The following is a 27588-nucleotide window of genomic DNA, read 5'->3' on the forward strand; positions in this document are numbered from 1 at the left end:
TAAAAGTCCTGCATTAAATATGTAACTTAGGTGAAAGAAAGTAAGTATAATCAAGAAAATATACTTTAAGTATTAAAAGTAACAGTACCCAATAGAAAACCCCTTAAAAACTTTTTTAAGGAAAAAAAAACACCGTAATAACTCAAATTATAAGAAAAAACAGAGAAAAAACAGCAATAAATAAATAAATTATTAAGATGGAGAGAAATCACACCAAAAAACTCAATCATTTAAAATAAATAAATAATTAAAATGATTAAAAAAAACTAGGGTGAAAAAATCACCCTCAAAACTATTTTAAAAATCAGGGGAGAAAATGTTTATCAAAACATTTAGCAAACAGTTTTCCCTCAATCAACTGATTGATTACTCAGCTAATCGTTGCAGTTGTACTTGTATAAACTGTCATTAATTAAAACACTTTTAAACTTTTAAACATATTAAAAGCTTAAAAGTGGCATGAAGAAAATACTGTGAAGTCCAAGTACCTGAAATCTTTCTTAAGTACAGTACTTGAGTTAATGTACTTAGTTACATTCCACCACTGACTGCAGGAGAGATGATTTATTCACCGTGCATCTCTCTCTCTCTCTGTGTGTGTGTGTGTGTGTGTGTGTGTGTGTGTGTGTGTGTGTGTGTGTCTGGGGGAGCTTTAAAAGCAGGCACACACACAGACAAACACTAAAACTCTAACTCTGACTCCGTTTCAGCTCTTATTCTGAAAGATGAGAATCCCAGCCAGGACATGTCAAGCTAAGTGGTGTGTGCGTTGGGGGGGGGCTTAAAGAGGGACCGTGTGGCGCTCCATTTGCTAAATCAATCAGGTGCTGTTTTTACAGCCACCCCTCCTCCTCCTATCATCCCTAATTCCTCCTCCTGCCTGCTTCTCCAAAATTCCTCCAGTTACACCTTTTAACCCCCCCACAACTCTAACGCCCCGTATTCTTCACAGGAAGAACCCCGCATGGGTGCCTCTCAGGTGTGTGAGCGTGCATATGTTTTCTTCTGAGTGTGTGCGGGTGTGTGTGCTTGGTGCAGGGATGGAGGATTGATGGTATTCATAAAGTGAAGCAGACCTCCCGCACCAGGGCTGCTTGGCAAGGCACACTTAAATATTTTTAGAGAGACAGTGCATTCATCATCTTTATGTGTAGCAGTAGGAGGCCTGTGTGTGTGTGTGTGTCTGAATTATAACATGTTTGTGCAACGTGTTGTGAGTTCACGTTGTGCAGATACATGTCTCTGTTTTCTGCAGCAAAAAAAGGGGGGAGTGCTGCACAAGAATTCAAGCGGAGAGCTTTTAACTTATGCCAAAAAAGCGCAGATTCTTCAGAGTCGGATAGCGAGGAGGGTCTGGGATCAACCTATCCCGATCACAAAAAACATGTGCGTACAGCTAAGAGGGCTCACATGGAGAGGCAGGCACGTACACACTCCCTGTGGAGCAGTTCCTTAGGCGGTTTGGGGGTGGCCGAGGAGAGACCGTTATTAAATTAGAGAAGTTTTAGGAGGGGGGTGTACAGTCTGGCTCCACATGTGGTTATCTCAACACGATTCATCCACTATTGGAGCTATCAATAACTTTTACTGCCTTTGCAATCGCTCTGACAAAAAAGAAGAAAAACAAAACATGAGGGGCTGAAGATGACAAAAGAGGAGGGAAAGTGAAAGATAATGAAAGGAGGCAAGAGGAGAGAAAGCGACAGGGTGAGGAGTGAAAAATGTGCAGAGGAAGAGAAATGTGTGCGTGTACGTGTGTGTAAGGTTACGGAGGCCTGCGAGGAGACAGAGAATGTGACATCACGTCTCATCTTGTGTGAGGATCTTGTCTCAACTGGCCTGAAACACCTCCAGTTTCTCCAGCTTTGGCAGCCTCATACATCACATCACTACGTCTAAAACAATACAGTTAACAGCACCCTTTTTTACCTAAAAGTGAGTTCTAGTGAGGCATATCCTCTGTCTGCCCCTTCACACACACGCACACACACACACACTCACGCAAAACTACCATATCTCCCCCAAAGCCCTCTACCCAATTACGGGGCCATAATTTCTGGCGAGCCCTGCTGTCGGGCCCTGTGGAGAGGAATGTGGTCTTGCGGGGAGCAGAGGGGCCGATGGAAGCAGGGGGCCCCCAGGCTGGAGTCCTGGTCCCTGCTCTGACCGGCCCCCGGCCCCTAGGTCCCCTCCATTCCTTTGGCTCAGGTTACACAGCTTCAGGCCCCCTCTCAGTCCCCTGATGCATATCAAATATAACACCACACACTCGGAGCAGCTCACTAAAAACGTCAGCAGTGAGAATAATTCACTTTAACTTCATTCGATCAATATGACACTCCATAAAAGCAGCTGTTGTGTTTAACAACACAGAATGAATACTGACGATTATCTGGAGGTTTTTATCAGCAATCTCGATGTGCAACACTTTCTCAACATAATCACTTGCAGTGATGGACAGAAAGAAAGTACATTTACTTAAGTACTTTAGTTTTTTAGTGTCTGAACTTTACTTGAGTATTATTTTGGGGGAAACTTATTACTTTACTACATTTGAAAGACAAATATCGTACTTTTGACTCCACTACATTTCTATGAAGCTCTTGTTACATTTGCTTTGAAGTCAGCGGAGGTTTTTTTTTTTTTGGATCATGCAGTACTGCACGTGGTTTCTCTGTCCGCTCGTGCTGCTCATCAGTAGAGACAGGTAATGAGGAGAGGTCATCAGCGGGAGGTCGAATTTGGTTATGCAGTGTTAGTGATGGCTATGGCTGCAGATGGAGACGAAAATTTCCACCAGATCACCTATGGCGATACCTCAAGTCCATGTTTTAAGTTTTGTTTTTTTATTTTATTTTACTTGTTTTCAACAACATAGCAACTGCAGTACGATCAACATGGAATATCAAAATATATAAGCATGCATGTTCCCGTTTTTGACCAGGAGCATCTATACTTTGTCTCAAGTAAGAGGGTTGTGTACTTGGTCCACCGCTGATCACTTGGTTAGACTCTCAGCAGTGGAAAAGTACAAGGTTTACAGTGTTGTATTGGTGATGATTTAAGGCAAACAAATACCGCCCCTTCACTGTTTTTGTTTTACTGAAAGGACATTAAGTCAAAGGCGTTCTTTGACAAACCAAAAAGTCACTGTTTATTTGTGTCAGCATTGTGTGGGAGGATACTCACTGGCAGCAGTGACGTTAGCGGGCACACTCGCCAGGGCTCCAGCGCCGGTGCTGGCCACGCACTGGTATCTGCCCACAGTCATGTTGGAGAGAGTGGGGATGGACAGGCTATTGGGCCCCAGTACTACACCCAAATATCCATCTATCAGCTCCTGTCCGTTGAGGCGCCAGCTGATGTTGGCGGAGGCGGGTCGAGCGCTGCAGCGCAGATTCACGCTGCCTCCCAGCTTCTGCACCACAGACATGGGCTCCTCAGTGAACGACGGCACATCGTCTGAGGAAAAAGATGACACAAAGCAGTCAGAAGCAAATAAAAGCTCTTGTGAAACACCTTTTGCTCATAAAGATGGAAAATAAAAGGAAAGTCACATGACTTGGCCTTAAGTCTGACTCAAGTCACAAATTTGATGAGTTTAGACTAAACAAAATCAAAAAAACTGCAACTTGACCCAGACTTTGATACCAATGACACATGAATTTATTAGGACTTGGAGCCTTTTGACTTGAAAATACTTGAAGAAAAGACAGCACACTTGTCTGTGCTCCCAAAAATGTTTTATTAAATTACCTCCAATTACTGATTAAATAATATTCATGGTTCAGCATCTAGTGTTTTGTCATCTGAATATGTGTGCTTCTGCATTTTTTTAAAATACTTGGTATCTTCCCCCAAACCCAAAGATTTAAAAAGTATTTTATTCAGTTCCCAAATCAACTAAAGTTAAAGTTATTTATTCCTAGAGAGTTGAAACTTTACTCCCCAGATAATTCACTTAGTTTGAACCAATCTGACAGCATCAAATTAAGTTGCAGAGAGACACATGAATGTTACATGACTGAGCTCCAACTGGAAGAAATTCTACCAAAGATAATTTAACTTTTATTTACATTTATGCTTGAAAAATGATTTTTTATTTCATATATTATCAAAATAGTGGCTGATTGAGGCGCCCTCTAGATCAGTGGTTCCCAACTGGCCCATGCAGGGGGTCCAGATTTCTCCTTCTTCGTTAGTTCAAGGTCCACACATAAGATAAAATATGAACACGGGCAAAAAACAGAGTTAAACAACACATGTTGCAAAAATAAAGTGCAATTACGTAAAATCTAGTAAATATATAGCATTGCTTCGAGGCTGGTGATATAAAAACCCTGCAAAGGCACAGCATGTTAATAGGCCAAGTAATAAGCAAGGTGGAGCACACACACATCCAAAGGACTTTTACAGGTGCTGGATCAAAAAAATCAAACCACAACTAAAATTTACTGGGAGCTTTTCATGCAGTGTAATGATCTTTTGTTTGATTATTGCCTTATAGGCTGAATAATACCAAGATCAGGGCAATAAAATAAATGCTAAACTGGAAAAAAACAAAAGGTTGATGTGATACTGAGGCCCTTAACAAAGTTTGTAGGTCTGTACGTAAAAATAACATGAGCTTTTATGAACTTTTATGAACATTCAGAATGGACCCGTGACTCACTTGTGGGCCACAACACACCAGTTGAGAACCACTGCTCTAGATCACCTGGGAGAGTGTGTGCCCCCCCATTGCAGCGGGCCGGTATTGATTTGCACCCTTGGCCGTTTACAGCCATCTTCAGCTCAACAAATAATAAGGATGAACCCCCACCATGAAATAATCTAAAAAATTATAAAAAATAATCATGGCTGATGAATTTTTTAATCTACTAATCATTTAGTGGTCTGTTTGTTGCAGTTCTTTATACAGTGCGTCTTTTTCCTCTTCAGTTCAGCCAGGTGGCTTGTATAGCGCATGCAAACTTATTCAGTTCATTCCAAATAAACTGCTGTTGCTGCAGCCAAGACACGTAAAAAACACCTCCCTCCCTCCGTCTGACTGAGCCAGAATATTTTGTCCCTGGCAAGATTTATCCTGCACCAGGTGTGTGGAAAAAACTAATGTAAAGGCGTTCATAAAGCAAGCATACATCAAGTCAGTAATATGGATTTTGAAACTGTGACAAAAAGCATAAAAATGGAAAAATTTAAAAGTTTTAATCCTGCAGATTGATGCAGTTTTTTTACTGAGTTTGTGAACTCACCGGGGAGAGAGGCGCCGCTCTGCAGGCAGCACAGGAGCACTGCACCCAGAGCGCACAACACTGGAGCCCTTCTCTTTTTCATCCACGGAGTCCAGTCTCGCTTTCCAGACATCTTCCATACACTACCCCCTGAAACACACACACAGGAGAAAGGTCAGAGGGTCATTTACAGACTTGGTGCATTAACAACAAACAGCTTAAACCTCTTTATTCTGACTGAAACAAGCACACACAGATGCAGAAAACAACCAAAACTTAGAAACATGCATCATTCATCTAAACAGTCAATCTCAATTCATATATAAGCTGCTCTCTATCTTACTTGTACACACACACACACACACACACACAAACAGGCAACCATTAAGGAAACACAACCCAGGCGAGGCGGTGCACTCTGCGGTACCCTCAGCAGCCAAACTCCAGACACAAATAAAGCCTTTCTTTTCTGTCAGCCCCCATCTCACCGCTGACCCCATCTCCTCCGCCTGCACCCGCACCCATCCAGCCTGCGCTCATCAAAGGGGCGCCCTCATTCTGCGGGCCGTAACCCGACCCCTCCACCTTCCCGCTCAGGTGTAACCGATACAGGTAGAGGGTCCAGGAGAAGGAAGAGGGGGAGGGAGAGGAGCCGAGAAGGGAAAACACACAGGCTGCATTCAGAAGTTGGGACAAAGAACAACTAATGAGAGGCAGGGCGGGGAGGGGGGGGGCAGGGCGAAATATATATCAGTGACGAGTGTGTGTGTGTGTGTGTGTGATGGAGGAGGGTTGTATTATGGTTGCAGTTTGTATTGGAAGGAAAATGGAGAAGGCGATGGTAACGGTCAGTCTATTAACAGTTAAAGCAGAGAGGGGAGCTTTACTCTCTCCCTTGTCGCTTACTGCCAAGTTTCCCAAATTCTTTCCTGTCAGGTTAAACTAACAACTTCCCGTCAGGATGAGGAGGGTGGTCCTGCAAAACTGAATCTCTCCTTCTCCCTCCCTCTCTCTCTCGTATACATACATGTCGCTGAGCATGCACACACTTGAGGGCATAAACTGTCCTGCGACGATGTAGTAAAAGTGGAAACACACACTGTTCTCATACATATTTGTCCTGATCTTATTATGGCAAGGGGTTTGATTAATGAAGCTCAAACACTAGGGACTACAACACACATACGCGCACACACACACACACACATGAAGGGCCAACGCAGGACAGTAAGAGAATGGAAACTCTTACAGTGCACCTTCATCATCTAATGGCAGCAGTGAAAATGTTTAGCTGCCTGGCACATTTATTGAAAATGAGTAAAGCAGCCGACTGATGGAAAAACAGCTGTCAACGACGTCAACTGCCACACTGGGCCACACACTACTGCTGCGTTTTAATTGCAGATAATAAATATGTATAAATTACTTTAGATTGGCAAGTCTCACGACACGAGGAACTCAAGTCCAACTTGCTCAAACTGTACTGATTAGCAAACAGTTGTTTTATTAAATATACAGCACATACGGAGCATCATTGACATTAATTTGGAATCGTGCATCTGATGGCGTCAATTATTCATCTTTTAGCTCAGGAGTGGAAATACTAACTAAAAATATTTAGGTGAGTTTTATTTTGTTTCTGTCAAGTTTGAATGAAGTTAACAAGGCAGTCTAGTCTCAGTTTAGTGAAAGAGAGAAACTTGATTTTAGAGGGTTGTATTTTCTATTTCTTTCTATTAAACTGAATTTATCTTGTTGATTTATTGGACTAAAAAGATATTAGGGCTTGTGAAATATACACACTAAGTCACAAACACTCAAACCTAAATGAATAGATCTGCGATCGCCGGTTATTTGACTGACAGCACAGTTGGACTGCCCAAGCCTAGTAGTATACAGTTGGTGTTTAGAGCTATTTTCCTTAAAAAAGCTGCAGCCAGATACAGCTGATGAGAGCCACAAAAGTGAATCAAAACAGTGGCCTACAGTTGTGGTCTCGAAAACCAAAACAATAAGCTTAAAGCCACCAAATAATTTAGTGATAATTGTTCTTGAATGCATTATCATCACCTCTTTAAAGAAAAGGTGCTTCTTAGCTTCTTAAATGTGCAGCTTTTCATTCAATGTTTATGCAAATTGAACATCTGTTTTTGGACTTTTGAGGTGTTTACACATTGGGGGCGTGATGCAAAAAGGACATTAAAATGTGAAATATTTTGCATTAATAAAATATCATCAGCAATCCAAATTTGCAACAGCTGAAACACTCAAAAAAAAAAAAAGGTTTTGGTGCTTTCAACTGCAGCGATGCAAATATGCCACAACTATCAGGATCCGACTGACCCAGAGCAACATCTGGCAGTCTGCCTGAGGTCAGCTGCTGTATAGCCTAAGCTACTGTAAGCTATTTTATGAAATTCCTTTTCCTTGGGCTTTTATTGTGAAAGTTAAGAAAAAGAAGTGGATCTGGTTTGTTATGCCTTGTCAAGCTTGAAAGAAGTAATAAAGTTTGCCATATTGGTTTGGACTATCGTGCCTCTGTTGGTGTCTTATAAATATGGACACAATGTGATGGTTGATGCTTCTATCCGCAGTCAAAAGCTCCGAAAAATCAACCTTATTACAAAAACAGGGGCTTTTGCACCATTTAATATCCGTGATTTGTGTGAAAGTACTCATGACAAAAACAACAGTTTGAATAAACACGTTAATGTTTGACCTACATGCACAAAAAGCAAGTAATCTGAGTATGTCACCCTGCACTGGGAATCTGTGACAGGCATTTTCAGTGTTGAAAATAATCCCCAGCTGCAGCCGTACATACATGTACAGTTTAATTCACTCACTGGTCCACTCAGAGTGGCCCATTACTAGCGGCCTCACTCAGTAAACAAACAGCGCACTGCTGTGGAACCAGGAAGCAAAGCCGAAGGTCTGTGGCTTCAGCGGCTGGTCGCTGTATGGACACAACCCGGGACAGCTGCCCATGAAAAACACACACATCTGTATGGAGCACCTGTCCCGACTGTGAGCGTCACTAACCGTAAACCACACCAGTCAATCTGCCAACCGGACACACAGCAGGACACACCACCTCACCAACGAGACCTCTTACCTGTCCAATTTCTGTCTGTCACACACAAATGAAAGCAGCGACAGTGAGACAGGAACAGAGATAAAGCTTTGTTATAACAGCGGCATGAGCAGGCCCCTCGTATATCATCACTCCCTAAAAACAGCCATACTCCTCCGAGCCTGTCTGTCCGTCTGATTCATTAGTCAGCTGGGTCCTGTGTTTGCTTAGCGGATACCCTGCCTCAAGATGAAAAGTTGGCCTGACATCTATGTCCAACTTTTTCCATCCATCCTTCCCGGAGAAGTCACCGACAGAGAGAGGGAGAGGAGCCTCCTACGCATCAGCGAGACTGATAAAAACCAGAGCGCACGCACAGACAGCCCTCCTAAATTAAGAACCCAGGGAAAGTGTGTGTGTTTATATGTGTGTGTTAATGCGTTCCTGCGACTGTTGTGTTACAGCCTTCCCAGCGAGAAAAGCATTGCACGGCCAACACTTTGTGGGAGCAGCTTTGTGGAATTAAAACATATTTTAGTGACAGTGCAGAGAGGAGAACTGTGTGAACTCCTCAAATCTGCCAGTTCTGGTGCACAAGTATGATTATAGGGGAGTGAAGCTATTTGTGTAATCATGTTGAGAAAATGACACTTGACTACTGTGAGATCTGACTGAAGAGTTGACTCCTAACAGACCCAAAAGAAAAAAAAAATCTTACATTTTGACTTGGTCAAATCCTGGGATGATAAGAAATACATAAGACAGCAGCAGAAAATGTCTGTTGCTGCAGGAAGTAGACTTCATATGTGTGGTCCAATTTATAGTTGTGTTTACTTGTTGTTTTATCAGACACTTAATATTTTATATCATAGTTTCTTGCACAGCTGCTTTGAAATTTAACATGTGAGAACTAGCTTTTTTCTTTTGAGTGAAAAAAGGTTTTGTGGAAAATCTTCAGGGCTGTAACCGACTCTGAATTATGTCAGATGAATTGGATTTGGCTTTTCAATTCAAATATTCCACTATTGGTTTCTTTTCTCCGTATGGAGTTTGAGAGCTTGAATGAGCTTTAGTGGGATCTTCAAGCTGACCGTAAATCCGACTGATGAGTCAAATCTTGGTCTTTCACAGGACACCCCTAAAAAACTTGATCATATTCCTTTAAGTAAGGCGTTGAAAAAAGTACTTTTTGTTATCAGTACTGAAACTCAGGTTTTTTATTGTACTAGTTACAAAAAATTGAAACGACACCCAGCCCCTGCAACAGGTGGGCCTTGCATGTTAACAGATATTTATGAGCAGCAAAGACAATCTGCAATACATGCAAAGAAAGTGTCAGCACAGGAGGAACTTTTACTTTGTAAAACCTCAGGGGACAGTTTTTATTTAAATTTCACTGAACTATGTTTAAAAAAAGTTACTGAGGACTTGCTGTTTATGATGTTGAAAAATTAAGTTGTGATTAAACATTTGCTATACGCATTTTTTTGTGTTGGAGTTTACTATATTCCAAATTTTGACAAAATATTTTAATTTTTATTGTAAATGCATATCCAAATATAAGTTATTGGTCTCATTAACTATTAATGATCAGTATTGGTATTGGCTCTGAAAAACCAATATCAGTTGACCCCTAATTGGAGCATCCCTACCATTAACACAGGAATTACTCAAAGGCTGCCTCATTCAAGGACCTGACACTATCTTGACTTGTATTTTGGTTTTGAAGGCTTGAGACTTGGAATTGACATCAAGTACTTCAGACTTCACTCGAACCAATCTTGATTGGACCCAACTCAGAGGACTTTGTATCATAGAGGACGAGGGGAAAGAGGGGTCCTGGTGGTGGCAATGGTGTGCAGGCATGCATCATGAGTGTAGGTATGCGAGTGCCTTATATGTCGTTGTGGGAGAGTCACTTGACAGAAGTTCATTGTGAGCGTGCTAAGTAAAGACACCGGGGCCCCTGTTCTCCCGGGCCACTGCCAGTCCCATTGTCCCCCTGCCTCCGTGGATAAATTCATTTTGACAACCCTGCTAATTGGATAAAACCAGACTGGAGCCACCTCCCTGAGCTCTCACATTCCATCTGCTTTCTGGCATGGAGAGGACACACAGGAGGGGCGGCGGCGGCGGCGGTGGAGGGGTAGCAGGGGTAGTAACTCCTCATGAGGAGCTGAGCTGTTGAATATTTATCACCTCCCCAAACTCCCCTCTTGCCCTCCCTCCTCCCCCAGTTTTACGTCTTTTTACACCCCGTGCCCCCCTCCTCCTCCCCCCTCGAGGTTCTCCAAACACCACAAAGCCCCCCCTTTAGATAAACACATGCGGTGTCAAGTGTGAGGAGTGCCGGGGGTTCAACTGCTCCGCTCAGGCCCGCAGCCCACAATGCCATGCCGCATAGCTGCCATGCGGGAGGCCGGTTGCCCCTGGCGACGCTAACAGGCAGAACGCACCTTAATAGAGTGGAGAGTCATTGTAAAGCAGTGAGCCGGTGCACGGACAAAGACCCCGTGGACCCCTGGAGAAAGGGGAGACGCTACTCTGAAGGGCCCGGGGAAGAGCTGATGGGCCCTGCTCAATGACCAAAGAGAAGGAGGGGGGCTCAGTGACCAAGAGGTTTGAGAGTTTTGGGGAGGAAGGCAGGAGAGTTGAGGGGGGGGTTCAGTGCTTCTATGGATGGATGGGAGATGGGTGAAGGGAGTGAAGGGGGTTTATGGAGGCAGTGGGGGGGGTGGAGAGGTTGACTGAGAAAGCAGAACGGCGACTCAAATTAATAGAGAGGATGTCAACTGGCGGGCGAGCAAGAGGAGAGAGCAGGGCTTCGTCAATGAGAGGGTGTGTTTGAGAGAGCGTGTGTGAGAGCGTCGCTGAATGTCCCAACATATTTTCCCCTCACTCTGTCAATGTGTTTGCTGGTTTGGCCCGAGGTTTGTGCAGAGTGGAGGAGGACGAGGAGGGTCCGGAGAATACTTAACAAACCAGTAACACGCCATCAGACGTTCACACGGGGAAACAGCAACAATACAACAAGTTTAATAACAACAACAACAATCTAAGTAAATGACACGTAATCACTGATTGGGCTGCTAGGGTTGCAACTAACGATTATTTTCTTGATTAAACGTTAGCCGTTTGGACTATAAAATGTGAAAAATGACGATTGTTTCCAAAAGCTAAAGACGATGTCGTCAAATGTCTTGTTTTGTCCACAACACTTGGACATTAAGTTTTCTGGCATATAAGAGTAACTACAACTACAAAATGTTCATATTTAAAGGTCGAGTTTGTAAGATTGTGGAGAATGCATTGGCAGAAATGAAATATAATATTAATAACTATGTTTTCATTAGTTTATAATTACCTGAAAATAAAAATGATGAATGGAATGAAATGCTTATATTCACATACAGAGCGGGTCCTCTTCCACGGAGACCACCATGATGTTTCTACAGTAGCCCAGAAGGGACAAATCAAGCGCTCCTGATAGGGCCATTGGCATTATAGTTGTTTTTTTTTTTTGTTTTGTTCTGTTTTGTTTTTGCGTTGGTTTCTGTGGGTCTCCCAGTTTCAGTTTCAGTTGGCTGCAATCTGCAACCTCACCACTAGATCCCACTAAATTCTACACACTAAAACTTTAAGAAGCTGGAATCTGAATATCTTTTCACTTTTTTTCTTTAAATATTAGTCAAATTAAATATAAAATTAGTTTGGGATCAATTTAACAGTTGACAAGTAAGCGATTAAATGTTGCAGCTCTTTAAATTACAGCTCAATCTGTCTATTATTTGCGTTTCGCACCTATATTCCCAGAGAGTAGAAGTATTGCAATATTTTGTGTGGCAATATTGTATGGATACACTGACACCAAACATCTTTTTTTAAATATATAAATTATTAGTACTGCAAATACAATTAAACTTTTGGCAGCCTACTATAATGAAATCAACAGCTTTTTCAGTGTGGTAGATACATTTTGAGGCAATAAAAACGGATAAACAGACAAACTATTTTGTCTTAGATGACAGATTCTGACTAAGTTAAGTTTTCCTTCACCTAAATGATTTGCAGTTGAAAAAAGGTAATAAACACTATACATCACAATAAATTGTATTGTAATCCTCAGCATATTGCAAACATTTAAAATGGTAATAATATTGTACATGACTTAAGTACTGTGATAGTCATATAATCTTTAATCAGTTCAAATGTGCGCAACTGGTAGTTAAATGCTGTAATGATCAATATGTAATTGCTTGTTTCTGTCTTTTACAAGATAAATTGAGGATATGTTTTACAGGGTGGAAGAAACTGGTCTGTCAGGTATCATTGTGTAAAACAAAACCAAAATACAGAGTGATCATGTGAAGATAACGTGCTGGATGCTGCTGTCTCACTTCACAGAAACACAGATAATTCAAACTGAAGTGGAGAATCTCCATACGCTTCACACCAGCAAAAACTTGGCAGACAACAAATCCTAAATCTCTTCCCATCTATCTCTCGGACACAAGAGAACCTTTCGGAGTCTTATCTTGGCATGGAAACTCTGCCCAACAGGTGGAGAGGGGGCCAGTCCAAATCCTCCACTCGAGACATCACTCGTTCTCATGCCATAAAATTACACATCAAAAGCATCTCAGCATCCCTAACGAGGCTGAGAATTTACCCCCTCCTCCTCTACAATACTCTCTCACACACACACACACACACACGCACACGCTTCACAAAGTATTAACGAGCTATATGCCCATCCAACCCCTCCTTCGCCCCCCGAACCGACACTAACGAGCTACAGAGCGTCTTGAGGATTAACGAGAGGGATCTGGACAGGCCCGCCGTGTAGAGGAGGGGGGCGTTCTAATCAATTAGGCACTGCGGCATTTGCATAATTTAGATAACGAAGCCGAATTAACCACGGAGAGCTAATTACTGTGCCACGGTGAACACACCCACCCACATTCCTCGGCCTGGTGTGGGATGCCAGCGTGCCCACCAGGGGCCATGGGAACAGGACCGGATCATCAGCGACGCAGAGCCAGATAGACGGAGCAAACAGGGATGGAGGTAGCATCAGCCAATCACATCAGAGGGAGGAATACCATCAAAACTGCACAACTTTAGTCTCAGTTTACCAGAAACATGCTTCAAATGTGACAATGCAAAACACACACTCTCTCACTACTTGTGGGAATGTAATGTGGTCACAAGTTATTTAAGGGGGGTTCTTGACATGGATAACATTAAAAAAACGGAAAAACCCTTGTTGGTTGATGTTGTGCATCTTGTGTATTTATCCAGGTGATTTTATTACCAAGAAAAGTTTTTAAAGGCTTATTTTTAACAAAAGGCACTCCTATAATTTCTCTTATTTTATTTTATTATTATACTGTACCTTACTCCTGAAGTCTTGCACTGTTCTGTTTTGATGATTGAATGACTGATGATTTTATTAAAAATGTGTCTTTTTTTAAATTCTGTTTGTTTTTTGTGATTGTAAGTGTAATGCACTTTGTAACATTGGCTTTTATAAGTGCTATAAAAATAAACTTTATTATTATCATTGTGTCAGACTAAGAGAGCAATACCCATAAGATGGAAAGATGTGATATTAAGGATTTATCAACATGTGTTGCTATGGAAAAACAGATATCTTACAAATGGAAAGCTGGCAGTTTCTGAAAATATCGGGGGGAGCTTCATGGACTTTTTGAAACTAAATGTTGACAGAGATCAACAAAACCAAAGACAGGAGTTGGGTCGGGGCAGTTGGAAATAAGATTATAAAGTGCTGTAGCCCAATCTTCAAGATTTCTGTTTATTGTTATTACTGTAACACCCGTTTGTCACCTCTGTTTCAGTTACACTGTTGTTGTGTTGTGTTGTGTTGTGTTGTGTTGTGTTGTGTTGTGTTGTGTTGTGTTGTGTTGTGTTGTGTTGTGTTGTGTTGTGTTGTGTTGTGTTGTGTGTCTGCCTTTTCATTTATGCTATACCATATTTGCTGCCAATACAATTTTATTTCTATTTAATATCTGTTATAATAGAAAAAAAAACAATAAGAATATTGTTACAAGAAAGAGGGAGGGAAGAATGGATAGAAAGATAGATAGAAAGATGTAACGATAAATGAATGGACGGAAGGAAGGAAAGAAGGAAGAAAGAAAGCTGGAAGGAGGGAGGGATTAAAGGAAGGAAAGACAGATGACTAGAAAGAAGGCAAGAATGACTCAAGATGGATAGAACAGAAGAAAAAGCTTAATCACATGGAAGAAAATAAGAAATGAAGCAGATGAACTGATGATAGAAGGAAGGAAGAGGGGTGGATGGATAGAAGGAAGGAAAGGTGAATAGATCGAAGGAAAGAAAGATAGATGGACTGATAACGGGAAAGCAAGAAGGATGAACAAGGACAGACAAGGGGGAAGAAGGATAGAGGGAAAAGTGGATGAGAGGAATAAAGCCATAAGGAAAATAGATGGATAGAAAGGAGGCAAGAAAGACTCCAGGATGGATGGATGAAAGGAAGAGAAGAAAGGTTAATAGATGGATAGCGGATAGACAGAAGGAACACAGTAAAGAACCAAGGAAGGAAAGATCAATTGTGAAAGGGAACCGTGATCATGGTTCCCACACATTTTCATGGACAAGATTTCAAGACTTTTCCATGACTTTTCAAGGACCCATAATCATTTTTTCTTGCGATGTGTTTTTCAAAGAGAGAGAGAGACGAATGCAGGGAGAAAATGAAGACATAAATGACGGTAAACAAAACGTCGTCACACACTGACGAATATTTGAGCTACTTTATGCCGACAGCTGCAGAAATGTGTCGTTACGTTAAATGACGTGGAGGGTTACACACGTCAGATTATTCAGGACTTTTCCAAAACTTTTAATCATTTTGACTGATGACTTTTCCAGGCCTGGAAAATGTAATTGTGAAATTCCATGATTTTTCCAGGTTTTCCATGACTGTGGGAACCTTAGGTGATAGATGAATGGATGTAGCAAAAAAGGAGGGGTGGAGGACAGAAGGCAGGAGAGAAGGAGGTAAAGGAAAATAGATGAGTGTATGGAAGAAAAAAAGGATGATGAATGGATGAGAAGATGTACAGATGGATAGAAAGATGGCAAGAAAGACAGTAAGGTTTGAGGAGAGGAAAAAAGGATTTAAAGAAAGATGGATGATCAGATGGAGGGAAATAAGATGAATAGATGAAGGGAAGGGTGGGTAGATGGATGAATGGATGCAGCAAAAGAAGGAGGAGTGCATTGGTAAAAGGAGTGAAAGATGACTGAATAGCTGGAAGGAAAGAAAGAAAGATGGATAGAAGGACACCAGAATGGATAAATGAGAGTAAAGTAGTATGATCAGATGGAGGAAAAGAAAAAGAGATGGATAGATGATAGTAGGAGGGAAGGACAAATGGATGAAACAAAAGTAGTAGAGGTGGAGAATGAAAGGAGGATGATAGAGAGAACGCAAGAAGGATAGATAAATATCGAATATCGGGATATCGGAATATAGAATATCGGAACATTGGAATATAGAATATCGGAACATCGGAATATTGAATATCGAAATATAGAATATCTGCAAAATAATTCAATATCGTACATCCCTAGAGGATAGATATAATAAAAGAAGCAACAATTGATGAATGAATGATGAAAGGAAGGAAAGACAAATGGACAAGTGAAGGGATACAAAGATGAAAAGATAAATGGAGTCATGGTCTAAGAACTAGAACAAAATAAAATCTGAGAGGCTGAACTAAAAACTTTAACCACACTCTATCTCTAAAACTGGATTAAAGACACTGAATATGTCTGTTATTGTCATGTCGGTGAATCATTTCATTGTTATTTAATCAGAAAAAACTTTCTCTGATTGCAGTTTCTCAAATGAGACTGATTTTTTTAAAGCAAAACAAGACATTGGAAAAAATCACGTTGCAGAAATTATACAGTATATGGGTGTGTGTGTCTTCAGTGACACACACACGTTTGAGAAAAGCTTCAAGTGAGCATCAAGAGTCTCAGTACACAGATCACACACACACTTAATCATTCCCATACAGAGCTGGGAAAACTCACTAATACCCACGATTTCACAGTCCTCATCACACAAACACACACCGCATGCAGTTACATATTTCATTTACCCACAACCATTCTTTCCCTGAACACACACACACACACACACAATTGATGACACATAAGCAAGCAATCACACCAACTCCTATTACATGGTAAAAGTATACTCACAGAGGCACATAAATATGCAGACCTCAGGAAGTTTTTCCAACACCAAATGTCAACACGCAACAAAACAGGCTACCACTTCTCCCCGGCTCTGAGAGATAAACTACGTACACACCAACGGCATTCGAATATAAGCTTTCATAGCTGTACATATCTGCAGCCTGCTCCCTGTGTGTTCCTGCATCGTCGCGAGGGAAGGAGGGAGGGAGGGTGGGAGGAGGGATGTGAGGGGGTGAAAGGGGCCCCAAACTCCTTTGGCAGCTCATGCATCAGAGTGAATGGAACCAATTATAAATCAAGAGCAATTTCTCCCCATTATTCAGCAGGAACTAGGAGAGGGAAAAAAGAGATAGACTGGCCCTACAACTCTCAGCAGGAGACGAAGGAAGGAAGAGAAAAGCAGAGAGAGTGAAATATTATATGAAAAACAGATATAGAGAGGAATTAGGAAATTGAGATAAGGCAGACGGAAAGAGAGATGAGGGAATGGAGAAAGGTTGTAAAGTCATATGAAACAACTGAAGGAGAACGTTATGGGAAAAACAGATTAGAAAATGGAGAAGAGGCAGGAAATTAAACAGAAAGCGAAGGATAACGGGGCGTCAACTGTGTCGGAGATGGTGCAACCGGCTTTGACTGCCACGGTTGTAAAGTGAAAGTCTGAAAGAATTTCTTAAGAGGAGAAACAGCTGGAAAAGGCTTGTTTCAAAGAGAGCTCTCAGTGTCAGGAGCTGGATTTGTGTGCTGGAGCGGAGCTACCACTTGTCCTGTCACTCAGAGATGTGCGTTATCCTAAAAGCAGGGAGGAGGGGGGGGCTCTGAAATATAAAATAAAACCTCACACTCATTTTGGCAGAAGAAAGAGGAGCACTGTCGATGGAAAATTCCAGTTGTGATAACCTCAGGGGCCCAGTAACTAACTAATCTGGTGCCCAGTGATTTATTCTGTTGAATCATGTCTTCTCCTGCCAGTTTGACATTCTTCGATGATGAGTTTTTTCTCTCTGGGGCAACACTTTAAATCTGATTATTGGTTAAAGTGCTGGAACACAACCCAGATTCCGTTATTTGGCACTTTTCCTGTTTCGTTCGCACATGCATCGAGACGGGGATGCATCACGCAGCGTATAAAAGGTCTAATAAAGCTGACCGAAATGACGCAAAGTTTTAAAAATGTGTGCAGTCGAGGCAAAAAGAGCGACTGGCCCAGGTTTAAATTGCAGAGCCCCAGTCAGAGTGCGATCTTATGCCTGTGTGTGAATGATCTATTAGAGCGTCTGGGTTGCTTTTGGCTCGTAATAACACCCCCTAATCTTTGTCCAAATATCTGCTTTGCACACACAGGGCTATTTGTCTACACACACACACACTGCTTTCTTACCCGAGTCTGGAGTTGATCAATGATCTAACAGCACTCACTGCAGACTCACAATGTGTGTTTGTGTTTGTGTGTAAGCGAGAGAGTGAGAGTACGGCTGGGGTAACTTCATTATCCAATCAAGAGCTTCTTAACTTTTACTTTAAGTAGTGGAACAAATCAACTCAGCTGGTTTAAAGGCTTTGGATAATCCCTGTTAGGCTGTTAGGACAACAAATGAGAGCGAGATTATATTTACGATACAGATACAAACTGGATGGGCAACAACATGTGGTTCCAAAATACTATTTGGGACCCCAAAAAGACGTGTTTTGCATCAGAACCGTTAGAAAATTTCTCTTGCAAAAGCTTTCTTTCCTTCTTACATCCAATTCACGATCATCCCAGCCTCGATAATCTCGCTCTGTTTGATCGCCGCCTGTTTAAATTAGCCTCTCCAACTCTCTGTCAGAACTTTCTCCTTCACTATTCCCGCCTCACATTCCTCCTCCTCTCTCTGTCTGTGGTCCTGGCTGACAGCGAGGATCAGGAGGAGAGAGGTATGCAACCCCAGGGGAGGGGCCTGGACCCCGGCCACCTGCCGGTCCAGGTGTCCCTCAATGGTTATCTGATGTCCGGACACAGAAACCCTCCCGGGGGCACGGGGCTTGAGCCAGAGCCTCCAATCTGTCAGCGCTGGAGGACTAATGCACCGTATGTCAGCGGGCCAATAATGTCCAGCTCTGGGAAATGATGCAGCCTTATTTGGCAATGAGGCTAGTTTTTGAAAATTAAAGAAACCTTTCTTTTTCACACACACTCTTCTACTTCTAATCTCAAAACGACCACGCAGGTGAGGCCAGTCAAGGACCACAGTGACAAGCAATACATACCAGTGCAAAGAGATAATCCTGATTGGACAGGAACTATCACTCACACACACATCTGTGCAGCAACGGCCCTCAGATTGTGCCTGCAGGCTGTTATGACTGCATGAGTGTACGCGCTGTCACAGAGATGAAAGCATGCCCTCAGGAAGGAGGGGTTTTTTTCTCCTTTGTCAATTAACGCCAATGTTACACCCTCTACAATAACAATGCTGCTATCCAGCACCGCAGTCAAACCTTTGGCTCACAAACACTGACATCCGAGCTGCAACTGATGGAACCGCTGGCTGTTTGTAATCTCGAAATGCATCTTTAAAATCCATCTAAAGACTTTGATTTACATCCAGATGTAAAAACACACCGAGCGAGAGCCAAACAAGTTAAATCCTATCCTTCCACTCATATCTCACATCCCGGTTCAATATTGCAGAGCAAATTTCGAAACCAAACTAATATATGAGTGAGAGGCTCTATTGCTATTGGCTGCAAACCTAAATCCACACAGTAACTTTCTTTACAAGCTGCAACACATATGAAAACTTTGCTCCTATAGACGCAGAGTTGAAAAGCTATCCACCAGCCTCTGGACAAATAGTGGAAAACTGGCAGCTTTTGTCTCCGTTACACGTCTGTTTGGCAGGTAACCAAGATCAATCACATATAATTTCAAGCTCCAGACTCACTCTGAACAAAAAAAGGCTCCTAAATTCTGACACATATCAGGCTCTGTAACCATAAGACAATAAAGTCAGCTTCCTGTTCTGACATAGAGGCCTGTTTCGCCTAAAGCTATGCACAGTTTTAGTCCAAAAAGTATAGCGTGCAGAGTATTATACACTTTTAAGGACAGCTTCCAGGCAATAGTTGTTGTTTTGGCCCGGGACTGAAGCCTGAAATCATTCGCCTCAGCGTCCTGTACAGAGAAAAACTTGATATTATAATACTCCTATAGGGACTTAAAGTGTGCCTGTGGTATTCAAGAATGGATTGATGCTACTTTACTGTAGTCGGGGGGTTGCAACTGACCATTTTATTGCCAATTTGTCTAAAAATATTGTCATTTTAGGTTTTATTTGGACGGAGCAACAGTCAAAAGATACTTAAATTGTGATCAAAACAGATGAAGAAAAGCAGCATCAGTGAAGCTGAGTTTTTAGCACATACACTCAAAAAATATCCTAAACAATCATTGATTATCGAATAGCTGCCGATGCCATTGCAACGGTATTAGGTCTTCACAGTCCGATAACCGTCTCAGACAACATTGCGGTTTTACACTGTTCAGTATTACACAAATAACATTGTCATTAGTTGCAATGTCCCTTAAAGGAATGAAAACCGACGGTTTTTCTTTCGCCTGAACGAATGTTTTATTACAGTAACTGAAAAATGAACGCAGTGTTTTTAAATGGATTTATGTGTAAAAAGTCTCCTTCTGATAAATAACTAAATCAAGGTGAGATTCTCTGTCCACACAGTAAAAATTAACTGTTTGCTTTCATTGAAAAAGCATCTGGACTGCCATACATTTTAAGGTGACTGAATTGAGTTAAGACAAGTTGAATCATTACAAATTAAATCAATTTATATTCTCAGATTCAGTCAACTTAAAAAAATGCATTTTTTCAGTGTCCCTTAGATGAGATAATGTTGTACATGGTAAAATAACCACCAATTCTTATACTACGGTATACCTTGAAACCGGTGTACCTCTGCAGCCTCAGATGAAAATGAATTTTCTGCAGGCAGTAGTTGTTTTGGACTGCATCCTGAAAGCTTTCCATTCAGCATTATATCCTAAAAACATAATTATATTCATCCTATGGTGTTCCTGTGGTATCAAGTAAAAGCCTTTATTGTTTTATCCCCTGTACTGTGACTGCAGGGTTTAATAAATCACAGTTAGCTGCACAGTACTGAAATATTCTTTGATATTTGCATCATATCTTGCCAGATTGATTATGAACTCCCCATAATTGTTTTTCTAGTTTCCACATAAGTAATCAAAAGGGCCAAACAGTGTGAGAAACAAGCAGATAATCAGACTGGAATCAATTAGTCCCAACTTTGATCCACCCGACTGCCAGAGATGATCAACAACAACAACCAAACAACAAGAGGCTCCTTTTTACTGAGACCAATTAATTCCCTTATAAGCTGTGCGCCTAATTGGAGGAGGCCAGGGCCATTCGTTTCGACTTTTAATCCAAGTGACATTGATTCAGCGGGAACAATCAGGCCCTCTTGTCTGATGCCATGTCTTGTCACTGAGGTTCCTCCATGCGAGGCAGCCAGCGGAGGCTAAATGTAATCCAAATAACAAAACGACACCTGTGGTTGGAAATTTGAGCCCCTGCGGCTGTTCCTGAAGGCCTCCTCCATGTCCCCCTCCTCCGCGTCTCTGTACCCGGCCCCCACGGTGAGTGACACCACGGGCCAAACACTCATTAGCAGCTCCGGGATTAAGACAAACATTTTCTCATTAAATCAAACCTGAATGGTATCAGGAGAGACTCTCCTGACAGGGAGGCAGGATGCTGCATTCCTGGCTGCACTCAGCAGCTGTCACTTTATTGGAAGATTTAATTAGGTTATTCTGACACTGGACTTTGGTTTGGGGGGAAGCCACTAACGAAATGCATTTGTTATGTTGTTTTTTTCTATGCAAACAATGAAATCTGTGCAGTATGAGGATGCATTTTCACATAACACATTTGTAATCAGGAGCATCACTAACAAACACGATGCTTCTCTGATAACATCATTTGTTTTTAGCTTTCCTTCACTGTTCCCCAGCCTGCGTCTACATCGCTGCGCTCTCCGATGATAATATGGGGGTAAATCTGGCACCATGTCTGTTTTCTGTTACCCTATGGGAGCGACTATAGGCTGCGGCCTGCAAAACGCAAGCACATTTCTCCCAAAAACACACAACTATGTCTAAAAACATAGCTATGGATTTCTGCAACGTGTCACACAGAGCCGAATCCTCTCCATATTCACGTATCGCACTGTTATAGCGCGCGTATATAGGCAGAAATGTAAGGAAAACTTATATAAAATATGGACGCAGAGCTCAACCAATCGACAACAGGCTAAGTCCGATCGCAAAGTTAACGTTTCTTATTAAACGTAACGCTAAAGCTTAAAGCCAAAACACACACTTTCACCCAAACTCAGTTGATATGTAACACAGAGTTTGAATTAAAATTTACGCGCATCAGTAAGTGAAAAAAAACAAAACAAATGGGGCTATCAAAGTAGTCACCAGCATGGAGTAATCTAACACCTAAATCGCAACTTTTTCCTGTAAATAAAGTTACAAACGAGTTGTAAAAGACTTCCGTTTGGCTGCACACACGCACAAAAGCTGCTACATTTTGTATAACTTTGTAAAACATGTTGATACAAAGCGCAACACCGCAAAAACATGGACCGCATGAAGAGGCAAAACTTACCAAAACTGCTCTATCTGGTGCTCACACCTCGTTTTAAGCGACCGATCTCTTCTTCGCCTCTCTTCTGCGGTGAGTTTTAGTCCCAAAAAGCTGAAGTTTCTACTTCTCTTTTCCCTCTAAAGCCTCGCTGCTTTAGTAATTTACTGCGATGCCACCGACATTTTCTTCGGCTCCCCAAGTTCTCACATTGAAAGGCCGTTTTTGGATGACTGAGCTCTCAAACAATTCTCCCTTTTGCGACGCCTTTTCGGGTCCTCCCACTTCCCAAGCAGGAGGAGGGATCTGAACAATAGGGACTGGCTCCCAAAATCCCAGAGCCGGGTACTGCGCCGCCTGTTTCTGCACACTATAGATCCATACTCACAGCACATGAAGGCTTCACAGAGGTTGTGCGTAAAACTACAACTTGGACCACGCGTTTTAACGTATATTCATGTGTTTATAGTTATTAAAACTCATAGAAACTTGGAATCTCGAGAACTACGGTGTCCTGGAGGAGAAAAGTGCGCCCCCTCCCCCTCCTCCTGCTCTGTTCCCCCTGATTTGGTATGCGTTGGTCCCCACAGAGTTTGTATTGACCCCCGTCCATTGAGGCCTGCAGGCCCTCCAGTGCAGCTGTGCAGTGCTGTGCTGGGTTGTGTTGTTGTGAGCTGGACGGGCCCAGTCAGTACTGTGCAACACACACACACAGACACACACGCACACACTCTCATACCACAGTGATCACAGCTCGGTCCCCCCGCCTGTGCTGGCTCTGGAATTCTCTTCTCCACTTCAATCAGCACACTTTGAATCGAGGGGAGCCGTTCCCATCCAGTTCATTAATAACTGACTATTCCCAGATCACAGGGTTTGATAGGGGGGTCTGACGGTGGGACGCTGGCCTCGTCTCGCCTCTGTGAACGCAGGAACTCCCACCATGATGTACCTGAGGGGTTATTGCAACCCAGCGGGGCTCCATTCACTGGTGGCATTTTATGACACCTGTTGCTCTTGTTCAGGTGTTTTTGGGGACACATTTCAGCTTTTTTTTAATCACTGTAAAACTTCAAATATAGGCTTAGTCCCAATTAAATGGGCAGTCCCTTTTACTAGCCTGGTGTGGAGACACATTTTGACAAATAAACATCTGTCTCAATTGAAATCTGGTTGCCGTGCAGTTGATTTTTATATAAGTTCTTTGGATGTATAAAACAGTAGTGTTGTAGTACTCGAGATCAGTCTCGAGACCTATTTTAGAGGTTTTTGACTTGGTCTTGTCTCGTCACACTCTGGACTTGGTCTCACTTTGTATGGTCTTGCATACAAGAATATGAAAAAGGGTTGTTGGCTGCCGGCTGGAATAGTAAACTGCTAAGATCACACAATCAAGTATAAACGTTTAAACTTTTGTCAATATGGATATGCTACACACATGATTAGTTTTGTAAGATTCTCTACAATGCAATCATTTATTTCAGTTTACTGAAATCATGAACACCAAAGAATACATTAATACCATCATAGTAAACAAGGGATATGCCAAAAAAAGAGGTTTAAATAAACAATTTGACTGTGTTTCCCATCTTTAACGAAAAACAGTTTTGTGTGAAAGGAAACAAATGTCATGTTTTTGTGCAAAAATCTTCATTTTAAAAGCAACAAAAGTGTTCAGATAAATGTAGTGGAGTAAAAAGTTTGATATTTCCTTCTGAAATGTGGTGGGGTAAAAATATAAAGTGACATGAAAGGAAAATACTCAAGTAAAGTACAAGTACCTGAAATTTTTACTTAAGTACAGCACTTGAGTAAATGTACTTAGTTACTTTCTACCGCTGATCCACGCCACTTTGATTTTTCACCCTGCAGGATGTTCCAGCTTCAAGATGTTTTCAAGGAGTCATTAATCGCGGGTGTTTTCCAGTGTTGTGCTGCAGTTTGCCAGCAAGCTCTGCCAATGTTTTGGTGTTGTTGCTACCGAGCAGGGCTCTGTTTGTATGTGGCTCCCTCACACTAGCGCCACCACGCACTGCAGAGTAGAGAGAGAGACGGGAGAAAAAATGGGGACTCCCAACCCCAAAAAACCCTCCATGGTGCCCCTCCCCCCTCTCCATCTCTCCATGCAGGGCTGGATGAATTAGCTCGGGACAAAAGGCTTTGTGGGCCGGCCATGAAAGGCCTATTAACCATACTGCATCCCCCAGAGGCCCTGCCCGCAGGACACCGCCTCCCAGAATGCCACTCTCTCAGCAGGCCGCAATCCCAGCATGCACCGCTTCCCTTCAGCGCTAACCCTTGTCACCCCCGAGCCTCACTATGGAGCCCCACACAGATTGTCATGTAGATGATTATAAATGTTGTTATGAAAGTAATGGAGAGTGAGAAGGAGAGACGGGGGGTGTCAGCGCCGTGTGTTGGTGCGCTGTGATTTGTGCGTTTCACCAACAAAGAAGAAGATGGAGCGAGAGTGCACGTTGAGTTTTGGGTGTTGGCTGTCAGGTGTGAACTCGTCCAGTGTGTCTCATAATTGAGCGGTGTATTGTTCACCAGTGAGTGTGTGTGTAGAGCAGGAGGTGATTTTTCCTCAAGGGTCTCAGCCGTGCGATGCTGCCTCCTTGCCGACCTCCTCGCTCCATTGTTGAGCTGGGCGCCATGACAACGACCTGCTCTCTCCTTCCCTCTCTGTATCCTGCTGACCTTAGCAGCTGTGTCACTTCCTCAGTGTGACAAAACCAGATTGAATCACACACACACTTGTGCTTTGTGGCATATACGAGCACTAAATCAGCACACTTTCACTCTCACGTTCATTAAAGCAAGACAAACAAGCAATCTTGCTCTCTCTTTTACACTCCTACACTGTTTAATTATCGATCATTTCGGATGTGCAGTTGATCTAAAGTTTCCACAAAGAGCAATTAAAGGATAGCCTCAGATTTTAAAGATACTGAAAGGGTTATTGATCACTGTAATGCAGCATTTCCACACATTTTTACCTATGATTTTTCAAAACTTTTCCATAACTTTTCCATAATACTTCATCCCATTTCCATGACTTTGTTTAAATAGGTTAATATTGTAGCAGTCACAGACGGTATTTTACAGCAAAACGAGTTCATTAATTTTTGATACTTTAACTACATCGTTATGACAATACTTCTTACTTTTACTAAAGTCGGGATTTGAATAAACATATTGTTTAAACCTTAAAACCTGGAGCAACTTCATTTCTTGTGCTCCTTTCAGATGTTTTTCACAAGTATTTAAACCTTTGACTTAAAAAACATGGGGAAAAGGAAACTAACAACATGGTAAGAAAAGCTCCACAAATTGACGGTTAAAAAAGCCAGGGGAAGCTATATTTGTAATTATCACTATTACATATGTAAAAGTACATTACAGAATTATTATAATTTTAAGCACTTTTTCTTTTCAGTGTTTGTTTTTTTGACTGTCTTTTTTTAAAACTAATTTCCAGGAAACGTTCTTGTACTATTTACTAATTTCTTGCTAATTTGTTACTCATTTTCTTCCCATGTTCTTGAAAGAAATAAAGCCAATTTGCTCATATTTTGAAAGGGTTAAAATGGGTATGCCTGTATACTGATACAGTCCTGCACATGTTGATGCTTACTTAATCTGCATGTCTTAGACAGCTGAAGTCACATATTAACATGGGTACTTGGGTATTGCGGATAGGTAGGAACACTGAGGGTCAAATATAACAATTAGGACCAAATACAAAAGCCAGATAAAGATGATGGTGTGCTCAAAGTAGTTTTTATGATGTGTTATCCAACCAAATCTGAAGCCACGGTGAAGACATCCACGCTGGAAGGCTGAGCATAAACACCAGGTAGGATGTGATAATTGTTTAAATATGGGAACAAAAGCGTTCACTTTTGGCCAATCTTTCCTCTAAAACACAAAGGGAGAAGCATCAGACGAGCACATCAGTTGAAGCATAATGAAATCTTCAATCAGCCAGATCAATATCTGCTATACCCCAATGCTGACATGAAATGATGCAGGCATGATGTTGTAAGCACCACTGTTAACACCATCTGAATTAAGTAAAACAACAGTAGCAGTGCTATTGTAAGAAATGTCTTGGTTCTTGGCCAAGGATTTTTTTTTTGTTTTCCCGCATTTAAGATCATGACGGTGCTGCAGATGGATGATGCGGGTTGATGACGTGTCTCTACTTGCACATTTTTTTTGCATCATAGTTCTACGTTTTCATCAGGTTTCACTGCAGTCTGCTTCCTTAAAAAGTGATGCGTACAGCCTGACACAGATTACAACAAAGATTTTACAGGACCACAAACAGAGTGACAAAAACCTGCAAGACTGCTTCTATATTAATGTATTAAATCGGATTTTAGATTTAAAACCGGTTTGTATTTAAACCACAGGGTCATCACTACATAGCCAGTAAAGACTGATGTATTAATCTGACATTGAAAAGAATTCAAACCTTTTCTTTAAAGTGAAAACAATGACTTTTTCAGTGAAAACAACAACATGAATCTCTGTGGGAATTTCAGGGTTCATGTCTGCTGACTTGAGCAACGTGCTGCTGGTCGCTGCATAAACACACTCAGTCATGGTTCAAATCATTACAATAACCCAGACATTCAAACAACAGGTGTTTCTATCCCAGCCCAGTGACAACCTTTCTATTCACAACACATAATACCACTACACTATCTGGATAAAGGATTAAACAAAGCATGATGGGAAGTAGAGTCAACAGCACAGTGGCTGGAGTTCTACTTCCTGACGTTTTGCTAACATATACACTTAAAAATAAACCCATGTGAGCTGAAACACTGCAGAGCTCATGTCACAGCTGTCTCTCCGGTGCTCCTAAATAAAATACAAAAACTCTGTGAAGGAGCTCATGGGAAAATGCCTTTATAGAGAACTGAATGATGGTGTTTTATGACCTCTGAACTGCAGCTTTATGATTTATGTAAAATCCAGTGGAAAAGAAAGTATACAAATCTTTTACTCGAGAAAAAGCCCAGTCCTGCATTCCAAACTGTACCAATACTCTGGCTCAAAATTGAAAAACTACCTTTAGCCATTAAAAAATGTGGAATTTACAGTATTTTTGTAGATAAACTGATCCCAGATATTGAGAAACGAGGATCTTGAGCTACCCAAGCTGTTTGTTTTAGCCAAAAATACTCAAAATATAAAGTAGAACTCTTTGTTTTCTGCTAAATATTACAGTGACAATTATACATAACGATAACTGTAGATGACCAGGATATAAAAAGGATATTGCTTCTTTTAATTGTCACTGTACTGTAAAAAATATCTTAAAAAC

General features: G+C 41.7%; 1 protein-coding gene across 1 annotated transcript in view; it reads right to left on the bottom strand.

Annotated features, from left to right (window-relative positions):
* Window positions 1-22494, bottom strand: part of boc (BOC cell adhesion associated, oncogene regulated) — a 34735-nt gene extending 12241 nt beyond the window's left edge. Inside the window, exons 1-3 of the mRNA XM_042510646.1 lie at window positions 22275-22494; window positions 5256-5384; window positions 3190-3462 (exon numbers count right to left, since the gene is read on the bottom strand). Coding sequence (XP_042366580.1) covers window positions 3190-3462; window positions 5256-5367 — 385 coding nt within the window. The 5' untranslated portion in view covers window positions 5368-5384; window positions 22275-22494. The remainder of the gene's footprint in view (window positions 1-3189; window positions 3463-5255; window positions 5385-22274) is intronic.
* Window positions 22495-27588: the final 5094 nt, after the last annotated feature.

Source organism: Plectropomus leopardus, chromosome 21 (assembly GCF_008729295.1).
Source record: "Plectropomus leopardus isolate mb chromosome 21, YSFRI_Pleo_2.0, whole genome shotgun sequence".
NCBI classification, from domain to species: Eukaryota; Metazoa; Chordata; class Actinopteri; order Perciformes; family Serranidae; genus Plectropomus; species Plectropomus leopardus.